General features: G+C 43.8%; 3 protein-coding genes across 8 annotated transcripts; all 3 read left to right on the top strand.

Moving 5' to 3' along the window:
* Window positions 1-201: 201 nt before the first annotated feature.
* Window positions 202-2,417, top strand: LOC110539059 (GTPase IMAP family member 9). The gene is made up of 2 exons (XM_036939788.2): window positions 202-828; window positions 1,475-2,417. Exons 1-2 carry the CDS (start codon window positions 572-574, stop codon window positions 2,262-2,264), a joined length of 1,047 nt encoding a protein of 348 aa, XP_036795683.2. The 5' UTR covers window positions 202-571; the 3' UTR covers window positions 2,265-2,417.
* Window positions 2,418-10,138: 7,721 nt separating this feature from the next.
* LOC110538834 (GTPase IMAP family member 9) lies at window positions 10,139-13,930 on the top strand. Its single transcript, XM_036939473.2, has 4 exons — window positions 10,139-10,525; window positions 10,821-10,852; window positions 11,571-11,621; window positions 11,753-13,930. Exons 2-4 carry the CDS (start codon window positions 10,837-10,839, stop codon window positions 12,739-12,741), a joined length of 1,056 nt encoding a protein of 351 aa, XP_036795368.2. The 5' UTR covers window positions 10,139-10,525; window positions 10,821-10,836; the 3' UTR covers window positions 12,742-13,930.
* Window positions 13,931-15,659: 1,729 nt separating this feature from the next.
* btr02 (bloodthirsty-related gene family, member 2) lies at window positions 15,660-26,941 on the top strand. 6 transcript variants are annotated; one of them, XM_090197639.1, is made up of 10 exons: window positions 15,660-15,897; window positions 19,171-19,304; window positions 19,519-19,669; window positions 20,591-20,674; window positions 22,735-22,854; window positions 23,071-23,214; window positions 23,842-23,989; window positions 24,741-24,767; window positions 25,301-25,463; window positions 26,244-26,941. In XM_090197639.1, the coding sequence occupies exons 2-10, from the start codon at window positions 19,174-19,176 to the stop codon at window positions 26,626-26,628; spliced, it is 1,353 nt and encodes a 450-aa protein (XP_090053765.1). In that variant the 5' UTR covers window positions 15,660-15,897; window positions 19,171-19,173; the 3' UTR covers window positions 26,629-26,941. The 6 variants fall into 6 exon arrangements, with proteins under 6 accessions (XP_090053765.1, XP_090053766.1, XP_090053767.1 ...); XM_090197640.1 differs by having other exon boundaries at window positions 15,786-15,897; window positions 25,304-25,463; XM_090197637.1 differs by lacking the exon at window positions 15,660-15,897 and adding an exon at window positions 18,535-18,695 and having other exon boundaries at window positions 25,304-25,463.
* Window positions 26,942-27,128: the final 187 nt, after the last annotated feature.

A 27,128-nucleotide genomic window follows, 5' to 3' on the forward strand; every position in this document is an offset into this window, starting at 1 on the left:
GTTAAACAGGGCTGTGGTCAATTAGAATGGTCTGTTTAGCTGTTAAACAGGGCTGTGGTCAATTAGAATGGTATGCTTAACTGTTGAATAGAATTAATGCAATTCAGGGGGTGATTTGAATTTAAAATAAATACATTTGAACTTTTTTAAATAAATAACTTCTACTTGTTAGTTTATTGAAAATAGATGCCCTGTCTTTATTATTGAATTGTCATTTCAGTTTGCTTCCTGAACTGACTGCCTTCAATTCGAATTGACCACAACCCTGTTGTTAAGAATCTAATGGTCTTTCTCTGAAAACATATTTTGGACTTTTTTGTTTCTCAACAAAGAGACGTCAACATAGCTGTGATAGTGATACTAGTTGATGAAAGGTAAAGGAATGTTTTGTTGGTCTTTGTTGTCCCGGCAACATGTGCTAATATGTGGCCTGACTTACCTTTCCGTAGCTGTTGATGATTAAATGGTCTTAGCATGATGAAAACATCATGATCTTCTCCGGACACTGATACGTGGTTAGACTGATCTTTAACTGACCTAAGTTAACCTTTCCATAACTGTTAACCATCAAATGGTCTTTGTTGTCCCGGAAGCTCAGTCCACTGACATGGAGTTGAGGATCCTGGTGGTGGGGTCCAGTGGACCGTCTCAGTTCTCCCTGACCAACTCTATCCTGGGGAGGGAGGAGTTCTCCAAGGAAGTCACCAGCATCGTCCAGAGCAGGAAGAACCTGGGGGACCTGGCCGGGACGCGTGTTGCTGTGGTCAACGGACCCAACCTCTACGGGAAGCACCTGTCCCGCACCAAGATGAAGACAGAGATGAAAAGGTGGCTGTAATGTCGTGCTGTGTCTATGCTCTTCTGTGTCATGTATTCTGTAGTGTTAACGTCTGTACCCATAAGAACAGGTGACGTTAACATGATTGATTCTTGCTCACAGTTGACAGAAAGTGCAGAAATGCTAAATGTAATATATTAATACTACAGGCCATTTAGCAGACACTTTTATCCAAAGCCACTTACAGTCATGCATGCAGACATCTCACATACGGGTGGTCCTGGGAATCTCACAATTCTGGCGTTGCAAGAGCCATGCTCTACCAACTGAGCTACAGATACAACACAATACAACACTATACGATACAACACAATACAATATAATACAATACAATACAATACAATACAATACAATACAACACAACAAAATACAATACAACACAACAATACAACACAATACAACATTATACGATACAACACTATACAACACTATACGATACAACACAATACAACACTATACGATACAACACAATACAACACAATACGATACAATACAACACAATAAAAACATATTGTTCTTTCTGTATTGTCTCCCTGCAGGTGAAATTGTAAGTGTTTAGGCTGCACCTTTTCAGTAAGGTGTTTTGCAGCCTTTTCATGTGATAGAACACTGTAAATAACATGTGATTTTATTTAGGTGCAAGTGTCTGTCAGCCCCCGGCCCTCACGCTCTGCTCATGGCCTTTGACCTGGAGCAGATCTGCCCCAACGACGTCAAGACGCCCAAGCTGATGGTGAAGCGTTTCGGTGAAGACGCACTTTCCCACACCATAGTCCTCCTGGCCTACGAGGGGGACGTCGACATTCTGGCCCTGGAGAACCGGGTCAGCACCGACTGGCACCTCCGGGAGCTCGTCGAGCAGTGCGGCGGGCGCTACCACGTCTTCAACAAGAACTGGAGGGACCGTTCTCGAGACAAGGAGCTCCTCCAGAAGATTGAACGGATGCTGGCGACCCTGGGCGGGCAGCATTACACCAGCCGCTCTTACGGGCAGGCGGAGGAGAGCGTGAGGAAGGAAGAGAGGAAGCTGCTGAAGAAGAGGGCGGCGGAGACGGAGGAGGCGTGGAGGGAGCTGGAGCAGCAGTACCGCGGGGAGGCGCTGCGCTGGCAGATGGAAGCCTACAACAACAGCGTGGGAGCAGAGATCAGGGCTAAAGCCGAGATGGACAACGGATGGTTGAGGACGTCGCTCGCCGTAGGGGCGGGGTTGGGGCTGGCCGCGGGGGCCGCCATGGGGATGGCGATGGGGGCGGTGGCGGGGGCGATGGGGATGACGATGGGAGGGGCTTTCGGAGGGTTGATGGGCGGCTCGGCGGGTGGGACAGCCCAGGTAGCAATAGAACACCTGGAGGACAGAGTGGGACCACACGCTACTAACTTCAACACTGTTTTCATCAACCGCTTCTTCAGACCACCACGTTCATGACATGGAGGAAGTGTTAATGACTGGAACCTGGACACATACATAGGTAGTAGTTACTGGAACCAGGACATAGGTAGTAGTTACTGGAACCTGGACAAATACATAGGTAGTAGTTACTAGAACCTGGACACATACATAGGTAGTAGTTACTGGAACCTGGACAAATACATAGGTAGTAGTTACTGGAACCAGGACATAGGTAGTAGTTACTGGAACCAGGACAAATACATAGGTAGTAGTTACTGGAACCTGGACACATACATAGGTAGTAGTTACTGGAACCTGGACACATACATAGGTAGTAGTTACTGGAACCTGGACATAGGTAGTAGTTACTGGAACCAGGACAAATACATAGGTAGTAGTTACTGGAACCTGGACATAGGTAGTAGTTACTGGAAACTGGACATAGGTAGTAGTTACTGGAACCAGGACATAGGTAGTAGTTACTGGAACCTGGACAAATACATAGGTAGTAGTTACTGGAACCTGGACATAGGTAGTAGTTACTGGAACCAGGACATAGGTAGTAGTTACTGGAACCAGGACAAATACATAGGTAGTAGTTACTGGAACCAGGACATAGGTAGTAGTTACTGGAACCTGGACAAATACATAGGTAGTAGTTACTGGAACCAGGACAAATACATAGGTAGTAGTTACTGGAACCTGGACACATACATAGGTAGTAGTTACTGGAACCAGGACAAATACATAGGTAGTAGTTACTGGAACCTGGACATAGGTAGTAGTTACTGGAACCAGGACAAATACATAGGTAGTAGTTACTGGAACCTGGACACATACATAGGTAGTAGTTACTGGAACCTGGACACATACATAGGTAGTAGTTACTGGAACCTGGACATAGGTAGTAGTTACTGGAACCTGGACAAATACATAGGTAGTAGTTACTGGAACCTGGACATAGGTAGTAGTTACTGGAACCAGGACATAGGTAGTAGTTACTGGAACCAGGACAAATACATAGGTAGTAGTTACTGGAACCAGGACATAGGTAGTAGTTACTGGAACCTGGACAAATACATAGGTAGTAGTTACTGGAACCAGGACAAATACATAGGTAGTAGTTACTGGAACCTGGACACATACATAGGTAGTAGTTACTGGAACCTGGACACATACATAGGTAGTAGTTACTGGAACCTGGACAAATACATAGGTAGTAGTTACTGGAACCTGGACATAGGTAGTAGTTACTGGAACCAGGACAAATACATAGGTAGTAGTTACTGGAACCTGGACAAATACATAGGTAGTAGTTACTGGAACCTGGACATAGGTAGTAGTTACTGGAACCAGGACAAATACATAGGTAGTAGTTACTGGAACCTGGACACATACATAGGTAGTAGTTACTGGAACCTGGACACATACATAGGTAGTAGTTACTGGAACCTGGACATAGGTAGTAGTTACTGGAACCTGGACATAGGTAGTAGTTACTGGAACCAGGACAAATACATAGGTAGTAGTTACTGGAACCAGGACATTGGTAGTAGTTACTGGTACTGGTAGTGATTGTGTGATAGATTGTCTCTCTATCTGACTCAACTCTAAACCACTGCTGCAAAAATGCTGCATTTCGTGACGGAAACTCGGGAACCTAGGAGTGAACATTAACCTAAGTTTAACAGCCTGGTTAATTCTGATACTTTCCAAGTGGGAAACTCAGGTGTCATCTCTCTATGAGTTTTCAAGTACTAGTTACCTAGCAACAGTATGTGTGTGTACCTGTATAGAGAATATCCTCTTACCTCTTATCGCAAGTCGAGGTAGTATTTTAGGATTACACTGAGTAGATATAGGTTCACTAGAAATAGTTATACATGAGGCTATTTATTCAGTAGACTGCTCTATGGACAGGTTGAGGCTATTTATTCAGTAGGCTGCTCTATGGACAGGTTGAGGCTATTTATTCAGTAGGCTGCTCTATGGACAGGTTGAGGCTATTTATTCAGTAGGCTGCTCTATGGACAGGTTGAGGCTATTTATTCAGTAGACTGCTCTATGGACAGGTTGAGGCTATTTATTCAGTAGGCTGCTCTATGGACAGGTTGAGGCTATTTATTCAGTAGACTGCTCTATGGACAGGTTGAGGCTATTTATTCAGTAGACTGCTCTATGGACAGGTTGTGGCTATTTATTCAGTAGACTGCTCTATGGACAGGTTGAGGCTATTTATTCAGTAGGCTGCTCTATGGACAGATTGAGGCTATTTATTCAGTAGACTGCTATATGGACAGGTTGAGGCTATTTATTCAGTAGACTGCTCTATGGACAGGTTGAGGCTATTTATTCAGTAGACTGCTCTATGGACAGGTTGAGGCTATTTATTCAGTAGACTGCTCTATGGACAGGTTGAGGCTATTTATTCAGTATACTGCTCTATGGACAGGTTGAGACTATTTATTCAGTAGACTGCTCTATGGACAGGTTGAGGCTATTTATTCAGTAGGCTGCTCTATGGACAGGTTGAGGCTATTTATTCAGTAGACTGCTCTATGGACAGGTTGAGGCTATTTATTCAGTAGACTGCTCTATGGACAGGTTGAGGCTATTTATTCAGTAGACTGCTATATGGACAGGTTGAGGCTATTTATTCAGTAGCCAGCTATATGGACAGGTTGAGGCTATGTATTCAGTAGACTGCTCTATGGACAGGTTGAGACTATTTATTCAGTAGGCTGCTCTATGGACAGGTTGAGGCTATTTATTCAGTAGACTGCTCTATGGACAGGTTGAGGCTATTTATTCAGTAGGCTGCTCTATGGACAGGTTGAGGCTATTTATTCAGTAGACTGCTCTATGGACAGGTTGAGGCTATTTATTCAGTAGGCTGCTCTATGGACAGGTTGAGGCTATTTATTCAGTAGACTGCTATATGGACAGGTTGAGGCTATTTATTCAGTAGACTGCTCTATGGACAGGTTGAGGCTATTTATTCAGTAGGCTGCTCTATGGACAGGTTGAGGCTATTTATTCAGTAGACTGCTCTATGGACAGGTTGAGGCTATTTATTCAGTAGGCTGCTCTATGGACAGGTTGAGGCTATTTATTCAGTAGACTGCTATATGGACAGGTTGAGGCTATTTATTCAGTAGACTGCTCTATGGACAGGTTGAGGCTATTTATTCAGTAGACTGCTCTATGGACAGGTTGAGGCTATTTATTCAGTAGACTGCTCTATGGACAGGTTGAGGCTATTTATTCAGTAGACTGCTCTATGGACAGGTTGAGGCTATTTATTCAGTAGGCTGCTCTATGGACAGGTTGAGGCTATTTATTCAGTAGGCTGCTCTATGGACAGGTTGAGGCTATTTATTCAGTAGACTGCTCTATGGACAGGTTGAGGCTATTTATTCAGTAGGCTGCTCTATGGACAGGTTGAGGCTATTTATTCAGTAGGCTGCTATATGGACAGGTTGAGGCTATTTATTCAGTAGACTGCTATATGGACAGGTTGAGGCTATTTATTCAGTAGACTGCTCTATGGACAGGTTGAGACTATTAATTCAGTAGCCAGCTATACTGCCTTCAGAAAGTGTTCACACACCTTGATTTTTTCTGCATTTTGTTGTGTAACAAGGTGCGATTAAAATGGATTTAATTGTAATTTATTGTCAACGATCTACACAAAATACTCTGTGATGTTAAAGTGGAAGAAAAAATCTAACAATTGTAAAGAAATGATGGAAAATGAAACACTAATAGATCTTGCTTATTTAAGTGTTCAACCTCCTGAGTCAATACATGTTAGAATCACCTTTGGCAGCGATTACAGCTGTGAGTATTTCTGGGTGAGTCTCTCCGAGCTTTACACACCTGGATTCTACAATATTTGCACATTATTCTTTCTAAAATTCTTCAAGCTCTTTTCAAATTGGTTGTTGATCATTGCTAGATAGTCATATTATAATCTTGTCATAGATTTTCAAGAAGATTTAAGTCAAAACTATAACTAGGCCATTCAGGAACAGTCTATGTAATTTTGGTCAACAACTCCAGGGATTTTTTGGCCTTGTTTTCAAGGCTATTGTCCTGCTGAAAGGTGCATTTTTCTCTCTGTGTCTGTTGGAAAGCAAACTGAACAAGGTTTTCCTCTAAGATTGTACCTGTGCTTAGCTCTATTCCATTTATTTTTATTTAAAAAAAAACTTCCTAGTCCTTGCTGATGACAAGCATACTCTTAACATGATGCAGCCACCACCATGATTCAAAATATGAAGAGTGGACCTCATCAAATAAATTTCAACGCGTGTTTAGCAGATGTTATTGCGGGTGTAGCGAAATGCTTGTAATGACAATTTAAAGTTTGTATCTTTTAGAGACTGTATCCATAATATAGTGAGGTCATCAGAGTTGGGTTTTAGAGAAACTGGAGACATTATCCTGGTCCTCAATGAGGCCCTTCAAGGTAGAAGAGGAATCAAGAGAAATCTTCAATCACCGACATACATTGATACTTTTGCCTCTTAATTTTTGCCCCTTAATGTTATCATTAGACCTTGATGTTATCATTAGACCTTGATGTTATCATTAGACCTTGATGTTATCATTAGACCTTAATGTTATCATTAGACCTTGATGTTATCATTAGACCTTAATGTTATCATTAGACCGTAATGTTATCATTAGACCTTGATGTTATCATTAGACCGTAATGTTATCATTAGACCTTGATGTTATCATTAGACCGTAATGTTTTCATTAGACCTTGATGTTATCATTAGACCTTGATGTTATCATTAGACCGTAATGTTATCATTAGACCTTGATGTTATCATTAGACCGTAATGTTATCATTAGACCTTGATGTTATCATTAGACCTTAATGTTATCATTAGACCTTGATGTTATCATTAGACCTTGATGTTATCATTAGACCTTGGTGTTATCATTAGACCTTGATGTTATCATTAGACCTTGATGTTATCATTAGACCGTAATGTTATCATTAGACCTTGATGTTATCATTAGACCGTAATGTTTTCATTAGACCTTGATGTTATCATTAGACCTTGATGTTATCATTAGACCGTAATGTTATCATTAGACCGTAATGTTATCATTAGACCTTAATGTTATCATTAGACCTTAATGTTATCATTAGACCGTTCTACTACAATGTTGTTGATCCATCCTCAGTGTTCTCCTATCACAGCCATTAAACTCTGTAACTGCTTTAAAGTCACCATTGACTTCATGGTGAAATCCTTGAGCGGTTTCCTTCCTCTCCGGCAACTGAGTTAGAAAGGACGCCTGTATCTTTGTAGTGACTGGGTGTATTGATACACCATCCAAAGTGTAATTAATAACTTCACCATGTTCAAAGGGATATTCAATGTCTTTTTTTGTATTTATCCATTTACCAGTAGGTGCCCTTCTTTGCGAGTCTTTGGAAAAACGTCCCTGGTGTTTGTGGTTGAATCTCTGAAATTCACTGCTCAACTTAGGGACCTTACAGATAATTGTATGTGTTGTGTACAGAGATGAGGTAGTCATGCAAAAATCATGTTAACCACTATTACGGCACACAGTGACTTATACAACCCATTATGTGAATTGTTAAGCAAATATTTACTCCTGAACTTATTTAGGTTTGCCATAACAAAGGGTTTGAATAATTATTGACATTTCAGCTTTTCAATTTTGTATTCATTTGTGAAAATGTGTAAAAACATCATTCCACTCTGACATTATGGGGTTATTGTGTCTAGGCCAGTGACACAACATGTACATTTCATCCATTCTAAATTCAGACTGTAACACAACAACATGTAGAACGATTCAAGGGGTGTAAACACTTTCTGTAGGCTCTGTCTACGGACAAGTTGGCTTTGTGATTCATACCGTTTATGTCCTACCAGTAGATGTCAAGTCATAGGTAGCTACAACAACGTCCTACCAGTAGCTGTCACGCCAAGTCGTAGGTAGCTACAACAACGTCCTACCAGTAGCTGTCACGCCAAGTCGTAGGTAGCTACAACAACGTCCTACCAGTAGATGTCACGCCAAGTCGTAGGTAGCTACAACAACATCCTACCAGTAGCTGTCACGCCAAGTCGTAGGTAGCTACAACAACGTCCTACCAGTAGCTGTCACGCCAAGTCGTAGGTAGCTACAACAACGTCCTACCAGTAGATGTCACTCCAAGTCGTAGGTAGCTACAACAACGTCCTACCAGTAGATGTCACTCCAAGTCGTAGGTAGCTACAACAACGTCCTACCAGTAGATGTCACTCCAAGTCGTAGGTAGCTACAACAACGTCCTACCAGTAGATGTCACTCCAAGTCGTAGGTAGCTACAACAACGTCCTACCAGTAGATGTCACTCCAAGTTGTAGGTAGCTACAACAACGTCCTACCAGTAGCTGTCACTCCAAGTCGTAGGTAGCTACAACAACGTCCTACCAGTAGATGTCACTCCAAGTCGTAGGTAGCTACAACAACGTCCTACCAGTAGCTGTCACGCCAAGTCGTAGGTAGCTACAACAATGTCATACCAGTAGCTGTCACACCAAGTCGTAGCTAGCTACAACAATGTCATACCAAACATACAATTCCTAATAAAATGTACATATTTAGGAGTGTTTTTGTACGATGTGAAACTGTAAGATCCCTATGGGGTTTCTGTTATGGATCTCCATTCAGTTCCTAATAAAATGTACATATTTAGGAGTGTTTTTGTAAGATGTGAAACTGTAAGATCCCTATGGGGTTTCTGTTATGGATCTCCATTCAGTTCCTAATAAAATGTACATATTTAGGAGTGTTTTTGTAAGATGTGAAACTGTAAGATCCCTATGGGGTTTCTGTTATGGATCTCCATTCAGTTCCTAATAAAATGTACATATTTAGGAGTGTTTTTGTAAGATGTGAAACTGTAAGATCCCTATGGGGTTTCTGTTATGGATTTCCATTCAGTTCCTAATAAATTGCCTGACCATTTGCTGTACTATATTTATTGTGTTGAAACACAGATCTGATCTTCTACATACTAAACTGTACAGTCTCACAGAGAGGTCAACCAGGAGAGACTGTCTCCCTAGCAACGTTGGAGTCTGTCTCACAGACAGGTCAACCAGGAGAGACAGACTCCAACGTTGCTAGGGAGTCAGTCTCACAGGCCGGTCAACCAGGAGAGACTGTCTCCCTAGCTACGTTGGAGTCTGTCTCACAGACAGGTCAGCCAGGAGAGACTGTCTCCCTAGCTACGTTGGAGTCTGTCTCACAGACAGGTCAACCAGGAGAGACAGACTCCAACGTTGCTAGGGAGTCAGTCTCACAGGCCGGTCAACCAGGAGAGACTGTCTCCCTAGCTACGTTGGAGTCTGTCTCACAGACAGGTCAGCCAGGAGAGACTGTCTCCCTAGCAACGTTGGAGTCTGTCTCTCCTGGTTGACCTGTCTGTGAGACTGACTCCCTAGCAACGTTGGAGTCTGTCTCTTCTGGTTGACCTGTCTGTGAGACTGACTCCCTAGCAACGAAGGAGTCTGTCTCTCCTGGTTGACCTGTCTGTGAGACTGACTCCCTAGCAACGTTGGAGTCTGTCTCTCCTGGTTGACCTGTCTGTGAGACTGACTCCCTAGCAACGAAGGAGTCTGTCTCTCCTGGTTTACCTGTCTGTGAGACTGACTGTAAACACATAACTGGTTCTATCACACAGTGTGTAAACACACAACTGGTTCTGCCAGCAGCCAATGTTTTATTGAACTGTTAATAACAGACAGTCTCCCTCTGAGACTCCCAATCACAGCCAGATGGGATACAGCCTGGATTTGAACCAGGGAATGTAATGACATCTCCTGCACTCAGATGCAGTGCCTTAGACCGCTGGGCCACTCAGGAGCCTTAAAGGAAAAAACAAGTTGTCAAATATTTGGTGAGTTGCCTTTTGCTTGAGTGTAGATTGAGCTAAAATGAGTCTAAAATGAGTAAACTATGCACATCCGGGGAACCCGTAATGCATCCTGATTGGCTGTAGCCGCTGATGTCACTTTCGATTTGACTCTAAATTATAAAGTTGACGTTCTAAAGCCTACAGTTCAAACCAATTTGATCAGATTTGTATATGCCTATATCTTCTCATTTAAATTATATCGTGAGCTGGATTATTATGCAACGATAAACGATATAGTTTGTTATTTTAGCGTGTGTGAATGAATAAAGTTTCGGAGCGCTCGACCGAACGACGTCGTTGACAGAAATGAAGACGTAGAATTCTCCAGTCGGCAAATTCCGTAAGTAATGGACGTACATGATTCCTGCGGTAAAACAGTTATTTCTATTGGTTGAATATTCCTGTCCACTTTATTATAATTGTCCTATGTATATTGTTATATGTCATGTTTTTCTTTCTTTCTGTGAAGTACTTGTGATGGTTTCGGTGTTCAGTAACTGTACAAAGCGGTGCATCGTGCCCTTGGGCCTGTACACAAAGCCTTATGAGATATTCAAATATACGTTCTGATCACACTAATTATCAGGCTACTAATTTCCTCCACATTAACCATATACACACCGTTGTTTTAATAGGTTAAGCTGCACAATTATGGCATCCAATGAGCGTGAGTATCATTCCTTATTCGATACATTGTTGGATCCCATTGGGCACAGACGTCAAACCAAGGTCTATTCCACCATGGTTCAATGTCATTTAATTGAAATAACGTGGGAAACAACGTTGATTCAACCAGTGTGTGCCCAGTGGGATATTGCAATTGTTATTGCTGAGTAGGTCTGTATGTAGTATATAGGTATTATAGTATATTATACTGTATTATAGTGTGTTGTGTTTGTGTATGCTGACTTCTCTAAATTAATTTCCATGTAAATAACAACAAAGTATATTTAAGTAATAAGACCAGAGGAGGTGTGGTGTAATGTACTGTAGCTAAGGGCTGTTCTTACACACGGCGCAACACTGAGTGTCTGGACACAGCCCTTAGCAGTGGTAAATTGGCCATATACCACAAACTCAAAGGTGCCTCATTGCTATTATAAACTGGTTACCAACGTGATTAGAGCAGTCAAAATAAATGTTTTGTCATACCTGTGGTATACGGTCTGATATACCACGGCTGTCAGCCAATCAGCATTCAGGGCTCGAACCACCCAGTTTATAATATACTTTATATTATAGTCTGTTGTGTTTGTGTATTTGTTTGACTTCTCTAAATGAATTTTCCATGGAAATGGACAGTAGAGTATGTTGTATGGTATGTCAGGAAGGGATCTGGGTTTACAGTATATTTAGTAGGTCCGTAACTTAACATGTTTTCATAGGTTCTCAACCGAAAAGGAGGAGGAAGAGCAGCATGGAGGAACCCCCTTATTGTGAGTTCTATACATTTTAGTTTTGTATTCATCTGTACATAAATAAATACTTGTGATGGCCAAGAGAATAGTGCATGCTGGTCTAATTGTGTACTTTTGTTGACTGTTGGTTGTGTGTGTGTGTTTGTCAGTGTCAGGCGATGCAGAGTTTAGAGTCCTTCTCTTTGGGAGAAGTGGCCGCAGTCAATTTTCTCTGGCGAACTTCATTCTGGGGACAGATGCGTTCAGCGATGAGCTCTGCAACATTACAGAGAGTCAGAAACACAGGAGCGAGGCGTTCGAGAGAAAACTAGCTGTGGTCAACACTCCAAACCTCTCTGAGTACCAGGCATCCCAGACAGAGCTGAGAAGAGTGTTCAAGTTGTCTGTGTGTATGTCCTCTCCTGGTCCCTACGTCGTTCTCTTTGCATTCGACCTGAACAACATCTCACCAAGTGCAGCAAGCATCCTGGAACTCGTCACAAAGCACTTTGGGGACAGCATCTTGAACCACATGATGGTTGTGGTGTGTCATGTAGAGGAGAAGGAGGATTCAGCTCTGGAGGAGAAAGTCCAGACTAACAGAGACTTCAGGGAGCTCCTGGAGAAGTGTGGCCGAAGGTATCACCTCTTCAATGAGAGGAAGGCCCGGAGAGATGAGAAGGTTTCCAGACAGCTCCTGGAGAAGATGGACGACATGGTGAGGGAAAACGGCTGCAGATTCTACTCCAATCACCAATACCAGGAAGCAGAGGAGAGAATCCAGAAAGAGGAGCGTTTCATGATGAAAGGGAGAAAGAAAGAGATGCTGACAAAGAGGAAGGAGCTGGAGAGCAGGTACACAGGGGAAGGTCTTGAAAAGGAGCTGCTGCAGTTTGAGACCGGGATAAGAGTAGAGAACCGAGCGACGGCTGAGAGGAAGATCTCAGAGGTACTGGGATTTACTCTCACAGCAGTTGACTATGCTGCTGCGGTAGGTAAAGGGGCAGCTCTAGGGGCTTTATGTGGAGCGGTCGTGGGGTTTGAGGGTATGGCGGTGGGAGCCGCTGTAGGTGCCGTCGTCGGCGGGGGCATAGGAGGTGCTGTCAGTGCGGCATGGGGTTACCTCACAAACACTGCTGCACAAATGAATAGACGTTGAGACAATGCTGCTTACATCGATGATGCATTGCCCAGTTTAACAGATTGTGTCATTTTGGTGCCGTTCCTGCCCAGTTTAACAGATTGTGTCATTTTGGTGCCGTTCCTGCCCAGTGTAACAGATGGTGTCATTTTGGTGCCGTTCCTGCCCAGTTTAACAGATTGTGTCATTTTGGTGCCGTTCCTGCCCAGTTTAACAGATTGTGTCATTTTGGTGCCGTTCCTGCCCAGTGTAACAGATGGTGTCATTTTGGTGCCGTTCCTGCCCAGTTTAACAGATTGTGTCATTTTGGTGTCGTTCCTGCCCAGTTTAACAGATTGTGTCATTTTGGTGCCGTTCCTGCCCAGTTTAACAGATGGTGTCATTTTGGTGCCGTTCCTGCCCAGTTTAACAGATTGTGTCATTTTGGTGCCGTTCCTGCCCAGTTTAACAGATTGTGTCATTTTGATGCCGTTCCTGCCCAGTTTAACAGATGGTGTCATTTTGGTGCCGTTCCTGCCCAGTTTAACAGATGGTGTCATTTTGGTGCCGTTCCTGCCCAGTTTAACAGATTGTGTCATTTTGGTGCCGTTCCTGCCCAGTTTAACAGATTGTGTCATTTTGGTGCCGTTCCTGCCCAGTTTAACACCACTGTGTAGAGGTCTGAGGCTAATCAGTTCAGTAATACATTTTATTTGTCAGTGAGAAAATATTCAGAGATGTATGTTTTGTAGATATTAGACGCTGTTGATTTGTTTTTGGCTGCTGATCTGGTGATGGTTTCTAGTCGGTTATTTTAAACAGATTCATTGTTGAAATACGTAATCATGAATAAAGGGAAGATCCTTTAACAATGGAATATTTAAACACGTAATAAATGTACTGTTGCTTTTGATGTCTTTGGAATTCCCAATAAATCTGTGTACATTTAAATAGGAAATAAATATAAATATACATTCTAAATCCATTTAAATAGGAAATAAATATGCATTCTAAATCCATTTAAATAGGAAATAAATATACATTCTAAATCCATTTAAATAGGAAATAAATATAAATATACATTCTAAATCCATTTAAATAGGAAATAAATATACATTCTAAATCCATTTATGAAAGTTACAGAGTTATTCTTTAATTTTATATTACTGCTGCTGTATATGTCTCTATTTTGCCTAATAAATTCCTTCTTTAAAAAAATTAAAATAAATCCCTGTTTTGCTTCCCTGTGGTATTCGTATTGTGTTAAAGCACATATCTGATCTTCCATTGCATACTGTACTGAAACAGTCTGACAGACAGTTCAATCAGGAGAGACCAGTCTGTCTCCCTGTAGGTTCTCTTTGCTCTTTCAGCTTCAACTCTTCCATCTCAAAGACATTCCACTTTATCTTTCCACCAGCCGTCCCTCCAGCACTCCTTCACGGCTAAACTCCTTCACGGCTAAACTCCTTCACGGCTAAACTCCTACACGGCTAAACTCCTACACGGCTAAACTCCTACATGGCTAAACTCCTACACGGCTAAACTCCTACACGGCTAAACTCCTTCACAGCAAAACTCCTTCACGGCTAAATTCCTTCACAGCTAAACTCCTTCACAGCTAAACTCCTTCACAGCTAAACTCCTTCACGGCTAAACTCCTTCACGGTTAAACTCCTACACGGCTAAACTCCTTCACCGCTAAACTCCTTCACCGCTAAACTCCTTCACAGCTAAACTCCTTCACAGCTAAACTCCTACACTGCTGCACAAATCCACTCTAGCAGGGCTCTGGTGTCCAGCCTTCCACGATGACTACTGGATCTCTGGCTGCAGAACCTACTGATACTGTACAGTACCTCTCTGTCTCCTCTGTCTCTGTGTGTGGCAGTTGAGGCTGGGGACGAGGCTAGCCACCACATAGTCTCATCCACAGGCTCAACTGATACAGTACAGAGAGACAGCGCAGGCTAGTGGACGAGACTAGCTACTACAGGGCTAGCTCTGGTCCAGGGTGTTAGTGAACCTTCAGGAAGGCTCAGCGTTAGCAAGCCACACTAACACACCCTGGACCAGAGCTACTGCAGAGCCCGGTGCTGCTGTTTGACAGCTCTAACACCCTGGACCAGAGTTGTTTGACAGCTCTAACACCCTGGACCAGAGTTGTTTGACAGCTCTAACACCCTGGACCAGAGCTACTGCAGGGCCCGGTGCTGCTGTTTGTCAGCTCTAACACCCTGGACCAGAGCTACTGCAGAGCCCGGTGCTGCTGTTTGACAGCTCTAACACCCTGGACCAGAGCTGTTTGACAGCTCTAACACCCTGGACCAGAGCTACTGCAGAGCCCAGTGCTGCTGTTTGACAGCTCTAACACCCTGGACCAGAGCTGTTTGACAGCTCTAACACCCTGGACCAGAGCTGTTTGACAGCTCTAACACCCTGGACCAGAGCTACTGCAGGGCCCAGTGCTGCTGTTTGACAGCTCTAACACCCTGGACCAGAGCTAATACAGGGCCTGGTGCTGCTGTTTGACAGCTCTAACACCCTGGACCAGAGCTGTTTGACAGCTCTAACACCCTGGACCAGAGCTGTTTGACAGCTCTAACACCCTGGACCAGAGCTACTGCAGAGCCTGGTGCTGCTGTTTGACAGCTCTAACACCCTGGACCAGAGCTACTGCAGGGCCTGGTGCTGCTGTTTGACAGCTCTAACACCCTGGACCAGAGCTGTTTGACAGCTCTAACACCCTGGACCAGAGCTACTGCAGGGCCCAGTGCTGCTGTTTGTCAGCTCTAACAGGGTGGGGCCTAAGATTTGCCCCTTCTCCCCAAGTGTGCACTTGTTTACTTCACTTTTACTTATTTTAAATGAATATAGGAAATACAGAAATACATCCTCTAGCCTATAGTCCATGGCTCCACCAATCAAATGCTTTTAAGTTTGTGGGGAGTGGTGAAGTGCACACTTCAGGAGGAAGGAGAGATAATTGAGACGTAGCCAATGTCTAAGGTTACAGACTCCTCCCAAAGCAAACGCCTGATTGACTGACAACAGCTGAACACACCTGGATTAAACCCCACCCACAAGCACCTTTCTAGGAACTCACACCTGTCACCTGGTCTCTGAATACAGGAAGAGACACAGACTGACTAGCGACCGAAGCTCTGAGCACCTGGCCAGGAACAAGTGGGACAGGTAGGTTTAACTTGTTAACATTGTACTGAAAACACGTTGTAAATATTGAAGACAGCTTAGGAACAATAAAGCTTATTCTAATCAATCCTCCTTGTCAGGACGTCGGCTCTCTGTTCAGAACAGTATGTGAAACATCCGTTTTCTTTTATATCATGGTTACGACTGAACAGGTCAGGACGTCACTCTTCTCAGTTCAGGAAGTCACAACTTTATAGGTACTACACTGTTTGTTTTTAACTGGTAAAATAGAGAAAATACAATACCGCTTTGAGGTAAAACAAACAGTTGTGATTGTAGTGAGAATAACAGCTGGAAGAGGTCATGCAGGTGTTGAGTGTTGTGTTGATTCCTTCATTATGTAACAGAATACTTGGCGTTACCTGTTCTACTGCATACCAGGGAATTTTACACTCTCTGTCTCTCAAACACACAGACAGACACAGACAGACAGACAGACAGACAGACACAGACAGACAGACAGACACAGACAGACAGACAGAGAGACGGACACAGACAGACAGAGACAGAGAGACGGACACAGACAGACAGACACAGACAGACACAAACAAACACAGACACACAGACAGACAGACAGAGACAGACAGACAGACAGACACAGACAGACAGACACAGACAGACAGACAGACAGACAGAGACAGACAGACAGACAGACACAGACAGAGCCAGAGAGACAGACAGAGACAGACAGACAGACAGAAAGAGACAGACACACTTTTCCTTGAATGACACACATGATCACATAACTGACTTGGCTATGAGACACACACAGAAACATTAGGTGAGTTCAGGTGAATCTGTGACCTGAAAGAGTTCCAATAGTGAAATATCCAAAGACAAGCCTTCACTGCCTGACAAAGAAACATGTTTGACCGTGGAGTTGATAACAATTCACTTCCTTTGAGAATCTCCACCTCCTGTCTTTCGTCCAAATCAGATTGGATTAGCTGGAATGTGACTTTGCACGCTGCGGTGACGTCAAGGACATGAGGTCACAGCTTTTATGTTGGGAGTCTGTTGGCTGCACCATGTTTAAATGGCTTTCTCTCCAATACTGCAAATGGCACCCTATTTCCTTGATAGTGCACTACTTTTGACCCAGGGCCCCATAGGGAATAGGGTGCCATTTTGCATGCAGACTATTTGAACACACACAAGAATGGTGTTTCGGTATAAAAGACAAGTATACAATTCTTATCTACACATAAACAAATATTACAAAACACGACATACAGAACAAGGACAGGTAGAAAGAAAGAGGGTAGATGTCACCTATTCCCCCCCACTTATTCCCCACTTATTCCCCCCTTATTCCCCCCCACTTTTTCCCCCCACTTATTCTCCCCCAACATATTCCCCCCCTTTATCCCCCCACTTATTCATCCCCAACATATTCCCCCCCTTTATCCCCCCACTTATTCCCCCCAAACATATTCCCCCCCTTTATCCCCCCCAACATTTTCCCCCCTTTATCCCCCCCACTTATTCCCCCCTATTCCCCTCCCCCCTCCCAACTGCTCGGGTGCTTCTGGGTACAAAACAAATATTACAAAACACGAGAGGGTAGATGTCAACTCCCCCACTTATTTCCCTCCTTTAGTCCCCCCTATTCCCCTCCCAACTTCTCGGGTGGCGTGGCCAGCACATGCTGCCCAAAGGCAGATTAAAATATTACAATTGAGAGTAACACGTTAAAATGTACAAATTCACAGCGCTGACTGGTCCAGGTAGGAGAGGAAAGGCTGCCAGATTTGATCAAATGTTGATCATTTATTGTTCAGAATATATCTAATTCTTTCTAAGTGTACAGTGTTTGCCAATTCGATGAGCCATAAATTGGTATAGGGCGACGAGAAACAAGATTCTCTGGTCTGATGAAACCAAGATTGATCTCTTTGGCCTGCATGCCAAACGTCACGTCTGGAGGAAACCTGGCACCATCCCTACGGTGAAACATGGTGGGGGCAGAATCCTGTTGTGGGGATGTTTTTCATCGGCATGGACTGGGAGACTAGTCAGCATCGAGGCAAAGATGAACATAGCAAAGTACAGAGAGATCCTTGATGAAAACCTGCTTAAGAGCTCTCAGGTCCTCAGACTGGGGCGACGGTTCACCTTCCAACAGGACAACGACCCAAAGCACACAGCCAAGGGAATGCATGAATGGCTTCGTGACAAATCTCTGAATGTCCTTGAGTGGCCCCGCCAGAGTCCGGACTTGAACCCGATTGAACATCTCCGGAGAGACCTGAAAATAGCTGTGCAGCAACGCTCCCCATCCAACCTGACAGAGTTTGGGAGGATCTGCAGAGCAGAATGGGAGAAACTCCCCAAAAAGCAGGTGTGCCAAGCTGGTAGTGTCATTACTAAGAAGACTCAATGCTGTAATCGCTGGGGTCTAAATACCAATATTTAAGTTTTTTTGTTCTTAATAAATTTGCAAAAATGTCTAAACCTGTTTTTGCTTTGCTTTTCATTATGGGGTATTGTGTGTGTGTGTAGCTTGAGGGAGGGGGGGACGGGACAATTTAATCAATTTTAGAATAAGGCTGTAATCGAACAAAATGTGGAAAAAGTCAAGGGGTCTGAATACTTTCGAAAGGCAGTGTATCCCAACTGACTAGTTGATTCAGTTGAACCTTGAAGCGAGTGAATACTGTGGCTTTTAACGCACACTCTCATTCCATTGGGAAAAAATGAATGGGGGAAACCTTCAATAACTTGTTTAAATTTTGTATTTGGCCAATCAAATGGAAGTATTACGTGACAAGAACATGAAGGTATTCAGAGAGACCTGACATTACATTTCATCTCTATATTGATATGTAATGGGGTGCAACTTTGGGTTTTTAGAAGTGAGGGGACGACAATGATAAAACTGGGGAGGGGGCATGATATATATTTTCCAAACAGTCTACTCGACCGCTCCGAGACGTCCACATGGTCCTAAAGCACACCGGTGCCTCGTTTTTGTATAACATTACAATGGTAATGGGCGGAGATAAAAATGCAATTTCAGAATGTGGGGTGGGGGGGGCATGCCCCCAGTGAAAGTTGCTTCCCTGTTAATGAGAGACGGTACACTACAGGTTTCTGTTACTACAAAGTGTTTCATGCTCAATCTCGTGATATATTGAACTTGGACATTTTAGAAAAAGGGGAATTGGAAAGGGTGGAGAGATGGATCAGAGGGGCAGAGGGAAAAGAAGGGGTACGGAAAGGATGAGTTGATTGATTTCTATGGTGTTCTTCCAGGGCATGGCATCTACCATCTCTACCATCAGCCTCGTCTCCGAGAGGCACTTCCTGTGCCCGCTGTGTAAGGACATCTTCAGCAGTCCTGTGACTACTCCGTGTGGCCACAGTTTCTGTCAGGACTGCCTGTGTGGGTACGTCCCCCCTTTATCTTACGATTATAAATTATTATAAATGGAGGTCGGGGGGTGTCTGATATCGTTTGTTGAACTTTATTGAAAGCATTGCAGAGGATCCATACATTGTTGTTCACTAGCTCTGAAGCTCAAATAGTGCATGAGTAAAACATGGACTGGAGTACTGAGAGCATCATCAGAATAATAAAAACATGGACTGGGCTCATTACAGGTACTGGACCCGGCACCGTTCAGACTACTGTCCCCTCTGCAAGAGGTTGTTCCATTCCAGGCCAGACCTTAGTATCAACCGCATCCTGGCTGACGTCTGTGACAACTACAGGAAGACACGGCCTGAGAGCCCTGAGGAGAGCCACGACACGGTACTCTACTGACCTTAGTGCAACATATTGTGACATTAAGAGGTTCAAGACGCTACGGTGTACCTGTAATAGATACCTTGGTGTCATGATACCTTGGTGTAATCCTCTCGATGTTATGATACCTTGGTGTAATCCTCTTGGTGTCATGATACCTTGGTGTAATCCTCTTGGTGCCATGATACCTTGGTATAATCCTCTTGGTGTCATGATACCTTGGTGTAATCATATTGGTGTCATGATACCTTGGTGTAATCCTCTTGGTGCCATGATACCTTGGTGTAATCCTCTTGGTGTCATGATACCTTGGTGTAATCCTCTTGATGTCATGATACCTTGGTGTAATCATATTGGTGTCATGATACCTTGGTGTAATCCTCTTGGTGCCATGATACCTTGGTGTAATCCTCTTGGTGTCATGATACCTTGGTGTAATCCTCTTGATGTCATGATACCTTGGTGTAATCCTGTTGATGTTATGATACCTTGGTGTAATCCTCTTGGTGCCATGATACCTTGGTGTAATCCTCTTGGTGTCATGATACCTTGGTGTAATCCTCTTGATGTCATGATACCTTGGTGTAATCCTCTTGGTGTCGTGATACCTGGTGTAATCCTCTTGATGTCATGATACCTTGGTGTAATCCTCTTGGTGTTGTGATACCTTGGTGTAATCCTCTTGATGTTATGATACCTGGTGTAATCCTCTTGATGTCATGATACCTTGGTGTAATCCTCTTGATGTCATGATACCTTGGTGTAATCCTTGTGATATCATGATACCATGGTGTAATCCTCTTGATGTCATGATACCTGGTGTAATCATCTTGATGTCATGATACCTTGGTGTAATCCTCTTGATGTTATGATACCTGGTGTAATCCTCTTGATGTTATGATACCTTGGTGTAATCCTCTTCTGCAGCCACAGGTTGTAGACATTGACCAGATGATCCAGGAGCGACTGAAGAAAGTTGACAGACTCAGACACTCCCTGCAGCTCCTCAAAGTGAGTCCCGATCCCAAATGGACCCCTAGCCCCTACACCAGGGCTCTCCAAGCCTGTTCCTGGAGAGCTACCTAACTCCAACTCCAGTTATAACTAACCTGATTCAGTTTATCAACCAGCTAATTATTATAATCAGGTGCGCTAGATTAGGGTTGTAGTGAAAACCTACAGGATGGTATCTCTCCAGGTACAGGGTTAGAGAGGTCCTAGAGGATGGTATCTCTCCAGGTACAGGGTTAGAGAGGTCCTACAGGATGGTATCTCTCCAGGTACAGGGTTAGAGAGGTCCTACAGGATGGTATCTCTCCAGGCACAGGGTTAGAGAGGCCCTACAGGATGGTATCTCTCCAGGTACAGGGTTAGATAGGTCCTACAGGATGGTATCTCTCCAGGTACAGGGTTAGAGAGGTCCTACAGGATGGTATCTCTCCAGGTACAGGGTTCGAGAGGTCCTACAGGATGGTATCTCTCCAGGTACAGGGTTCGAGAGGTCCTACAGGATGGTATCTCTCCAGGTACAGGGTTCGAGAGGTCCTACAGGATGGTATCTCTCCAGGTACAGTGTTCGAGAGGTCCTACAGGATGGTATCTCTCCAGGTACAGGGTTAGAGAGGTCCTACAGGATGGTATCTCTCCAGGTACAGGGTTAGAGAGGTCCTACAGGATGGTATCTCTCCAGGTACAGGGTTAGAGAGGTCCTACAGGATAGTAGATCTCCAGGTACAGGGTTAGAGAGGTCCTACAGGATGGTATCTCTCCAGGTACAGGGTTCGAGAGGTCCTACAGGATGGTATCTCTCCAGGTACAGGGTTCGAGAGGTCCTACAGGATGGTATCTCTCCAGGTGCAGGGTTCGAGAGGTCCTACAGGATGGTATCTCTCCAGGTACAGTGTTCGAGAGGTCCTACAGGATGGTATCTCTCCAGGTACAGGGTTAGAGAGGTCCTACAGGATGGTATCTCTCCAGGTACAGGGTTAGAGAGGTCCTACAGGATGGTATCTCTCCAGGTACAGGGTTAGAGAGGTCCTACAGGATAGTAGATCTCCAGGTACAGGGTTAGAGAGGTCCTACAGGATAGTAGATCTCCAGGTACAGGGTTAGAGAGGTCCTACAGGATGGTATCTCTCCAGGTAAAGGGTTAGAGAGGTCCTACAGGATGGTATCTCTCCAGGTACAGGGTTAGAGAGGTCCTACAGGATGGTATCTCTCCAGGTACAGGGTTCGAGAGGTCCTACAGGATGGTATCTCTCCAGGTACAGGGTTCGAGAGGTCCTACAGGATGGTATCTCTCCAGGTACAGGGTTCGAGAGGTCCTACAGGATGGTATCTCTCCAGGTACAGTGTTCGAGAGGTCCTACAGGATGGTATCTCTCCAGGTACAGGGTTAGAGAGGTCCTACAGGATGGTATCTCTCCAGGTACAGGGTTAGAGAGGTCCTACAGGATGGTATCTCTCCAGGTACAGGGTTAGAGAGGTCCTACAGGATAGTAGATCTCCAGGTACAGGGTTAGAGAGGTCCTACAGGATAGTAGATCTCCAGGTACAGGGTTAGAGAGGTCCTACAGGATAGTATCTCTCCAGGTACAGGGTTAGAGAGGTCCTACAGGATGGTATCTCTCCAGGTACAGGGTTAGAGAGGTCCTACAGGATGGTATCTCTCCAGGTACAGGGTTAGAGAGGTCCTACAGGATGGTATCTCTCCAGGTGCAGGGTTAGAGAGGCCCTACAGGATGGTATCTCTCCAGGTGCAGGGTTAGAGAGGCCCTACAGGATGGTATCTCTCCAGGTGCAGGGTTAGAGAGGCCCTACAGGATGGTATCTCTCCAGGTACAGGGTTAGAGAGGTCCTACACCCTACGCCCTTATGTAGATCTAGATGAGTTAGACAAATCCACCACCCTTACCACATACATGTTTTGTCCAATCACACCTTATCATCTTAAAGTGATGTGAGATACAGACATGTATTTTATCCAATCAGAACTGATGTCTGAGATATTGACATGTCTCTTGTCCAATTAGAACTCGTCTGAGATACAGACATGTCTTTTGTCCAATCAGAACTCGTGTGTGAGGGAGGTGCGTGAGAGCCAGAAGGTGTTCTCTGCCCTTGTCAGTTCCATGGAGAAGAGCCACAAGGCCGTGGTGGCAGCCATTGAGGAGAGACAGGGGGAGGAGGAGGTCTGTAAATGTACAGTAATACTCTGATTTATTTATGAATTTATAAACTTAGATTAAAAATAATAACGAATTGGATTTATTTACCTCCTTTCTTGTGAATGAGTTACAAAAATCACTTTACATAGTAAGGGGAAAACTCACCTCATCCACCACCTATTGACAGAATACAATGTGATTATCAATATACCAAATGTAACAATGTTTGTGTTTCTTTAGAGGATTGTTGAGAAGCTGGTGAAGGAGCTGGAACAGGAGATTCTACAGCTGAGGAATGGAGACATTGACCTGGGGCCTTGTCATTCTCAGCAGAGCAATGATGAGCTCTGTGGTGGTGGTGGTGGTCAGAAGAGTGTTGCAGTGGTAAGCATGGCGTAGGGTGAAGTCGCCCCTAGACGCTAGTTTTGGGCCAGTTTAGCATTTTCTCCAATAATGGTTAAGGTTTAGATTGAGGGAAAGGAAGCTGATCCTAGATCTGTACCTAGGGGAAACTTCACCCCAGAGCGGTAATCATATACATAAGCAATAAGGCCCGAGGGAGTGTGGCATATAATCAATATACCAGAGCCAAGGGCTGTTCTTATGCACGACGCAACGCAGAGTACGGACTGGATACAGACCTTAAAACTGGTTACCAACGTCATTAGAACAGTAAAAATACGTGTTCTTTCATACCCGTGGTATACCACGACATTCAGCCAATCAGCATTCAGGGCTCGAACCACCCAGTTTATAATGTCTGATATACCCTTGGATTTCATCCAATCAGAATTCAGGGCTCGAACTACCTGGTTTATAATGTAGATTAGGACACAGTAGGTCGACACGTGTCTCAATTTCCAAAAAGAGTTTGTGAAACAGAGTTTCTTAACAGTTTCTATCATGACCACAGAAGAAAAGGCTTGAACCCTTAAATTAGTCCCCCAACCACTTATATTTCATCTTAAAATATAGCCGTGTTTGTTTGTTTGTCCTCTATGAACGTCGCAGAGCACCACTTCCACCACGGGCTACTCTGAGAGGAGGGACTGGTCCAAGGTTTCCATGGAGACAGACCCCTGTATGGGCGTGACCAGGAGAGCAGTGTCAGACCTGATGGACGTGGTTAAAGGAGAGCTCCGTAGACTCTCTAAAGCTGGTTAGTATTTACACTACAGGTACGATCATGTCATCCTGGATCCATCTCTTACAGTTCTACTTCCACCCTCAACACTTTAGTAGACCACATGTTTTGTGTTGATTAGAAATCTGTCAGCATCTGATAAATGATTACTGTATTATTCTACTGTTATCTTTAGTTATCTGTTATCTTTAAGGTGAGTGAAATGTTAGATCTGTTTATCTGGGAAGGATTCTTATGGAACTGTTATCTTTAGGGTGAGTGTGAGTGTAATGTCAGATCAGTTTGTCTGGGAAGGATTCTTACTGGAGCTGTTATCTTTAGGGTGAGTGAAATGTTAGATCTGTTTATCTGGGAAGGATTCTTACTGGAGCTGTTATCTTTAGGGTGAGTGTGAGTGTAATGTCAGATCTGTTTGTCTGGGAAGGATTCTTATGGAACTGTTATCTTTAGGGTGAGTGAAATGTCAGATCAGTTTGTCTGGGAAGGATTCTTACTGGAGCTGTTATCTTTAGGGTGATTGTGAGTGTAATGTCAGATCTGTTTGTCTGGGAAGGATTCTTATGGAACTGTTAGCTTTAGGGTGAGTGAAATGTCAGATCTGTTTGTCTGGGAAGGATTCTTATGGAACTGTTATCTTTAGGGTGAGTGAAATGTCAGATCTGTTTGTCTGGGAAGGATTCTTATGGAACTGTTATCTTTAGGGTGAGTGAAATGTCAGATCTGTTTGTCTGGGAAGGATTCTTACTGGAGCTGTTATCTTTTGCAGAGCTGAAGAAAATACAGAAATACACAGGTATGTCTCCACCTGCCCAAAGAGTTAGATACGCCATAATATCTATTTTTTGTTGTTCTTAAAGGACCAGTGCAGTCAACATTCAGTTGTTCTGTGTTTTATATCATATTGTACAACAGCTGATGAAACTAACACTGTAAAAGTGTGGGAAAGTGTTATTTCCTGACTGTATCTTAATCAGCAGGTGTGCGTGGGCGGAAGTTTAGACTTTCCATTGTGACATCACAATGTGGTAAATTGGTTAATAGACTAATGACAAAGAGAGTTCCAAACCTCTCTGCCAATAACAGCTAGTCTTCAGTTTCCCCCACCCCTACTCAGACCACTCCCAGACAGTCCTAGCCTAAATCTTGCTTGAGAAATACTTTTGAAATTTTTGCCCATTTTAATGGAAATACATAATTATTACTCAGAAAATAATTTGATATTGAATTAAGAATGGCGGCGTTGGGCCGTCAAAGTACTTGTTTTACCAAGGTGCGTTTTCTGTTGCCATGGCACTTATATGTTTCTCTCTCCATCCTCTACCCTAGTAGACATCTCCCTGAGTCCCAAGACGGCCCACGCCTTCCTCTCGGTCTCAGACGACCGGAAACAGGTGCGACACACAGACAAACACCAGGAGGTCCCAGACAACCCCAAGAGGTTTGACCGCGTGGCCAACATCCTGGGAAGAGAATCCTTCAGCAGCGGCAGGTACTGTAATGTCCCTCTTTATACTGTTTGCCTATATAACAGAATTCTATATCTATATATCTATATTATCATAAAGATCTATGATCATATATCTATGGTACTTAGAACGGCTGTCAGGCCGTCTGATATAGTTTGTTTGTTGAACTTCACTGAAACTATTCACTCATGACTCTTTACCTTTAACTTTAACTAGTGCTGTAGTAAAACATGGACTGGATTTCAATACTAAGCTCATCAGTTATAATGATGAAAACATGGACTGGACTTCAATACAAGGTTCATCAGTTATAATGATGAAAACCTGGACTGAACTTGAATACAAAGTTCATCAGTTAGAATGACGAAAACATTGATTCCATTCCAGGTACTACTGGACTAATGTTGACTCCATTCCAGGTACTACTGGACTAATGTTGACTCCATTCCAGGTACTACTGGACTAATGTTGACTCCATTCCAGGTACTACTGGACTAATGTTGACTCCATTCCAGGTACTAATGTTGACTCCATTCCAGGTACTAATGTTGACTCCATTCCAGGTACTAATGTTGACTCCATTCCAGGTACTAATGTTGACTCCATTCCAGGTACTAATGTTGACTCCATTCCAGATACTAATGTTGACTCCATTCCAGGTACTAATGTTGACTCCATTCCAGGTACTAATGTTGACTCCATTCCAGATACTAATGTTGACTCCATTCCAGGTACTAATGTTGACTCCATTCCAGGTACTAATGTTGACTCCATTCCAGATACTAATGTTGACTCCATTCCAGGTACTACTGGGAGGTGGAGGTGGGAGAGAAGATTGAGTGGAACCTGGGCGTGGCCAGACAGTCCATCAACAGGAAAGGGAAGTTTACAGTCAGCCCAGCCAATGGCTTCTGGACACTGAGCCTAAAGAGCGGGGGTCAATACGTAGCTAACACCTCCCCCACTGTCACCCCCTTGGGCCTGGAGCAGAAGCCCAGGAAGGTGGGGGTGTTTCTGGACTACGTGGAGGGCCGAGTGTCCTTCTACTGCGCGGAGACTGGGGTTCACATCCATACGTTTACAGATGGCTTCACTGATAGACTACATCCACTCTTTAGTCCTGGGAGGCAACATGGGGGCAGGAATATCGCTCCTCTGACTATTTGTACTACCTTCTGTAGCATCTGAGCCCCCTGACTTAACCCCCACGCCTGGAATAGTCATTTAATCATGTCATTATGTAGCCTAATGTAGAATAAGGCTCACTCGGTCCTCTCTCACGTCTGCATTTTCAGTTGGATAAACCGGCTTCTTTCCTAATATTGAGTTAATGCAGTGTCTGTGTTATCAGGCAATGAGCTGGGTAATCAATAGTAATGCTATAATTTATTTTAATTATAATTTATGACAGTATATATGAACCCTCAAATGTATTTTTTTTACAAAGTGTTGACTTTTTTAAAATTCTGTGCATCATTAAAAAATCTGTAAATTATTCACAGACATTCTAGTTCTAGAATGTCTGAGTCATTTCATAAACCATGCCGCAGGCCCTAACTATTTGTTTGATAACAAGAAACCTTGACCATTCATGTATATCAACCTTGTCCAGTCATGCTACCTAGCTAACAGCGGGCCACCTAGCTGGCCACCTAGCTGGCTACCTAGCTGGCTACCTAGCTGGCTAA

The sequence above is a fragment of the Oncorhynchus mykiss genome, chromosome 13, assembly GCF_057628025.1.
Source record: "Oncorhynchus mykiss isolate SJ-2025 chromosome 13, ASM5762802v1, whole genome shotgun sequence".
NCBI lineage: Eukaryota > Metazoa > Chordata > Actinopteri > Salmoniformes > Salmonidae > Oncorhynchus > Oncorhynchus mykiss.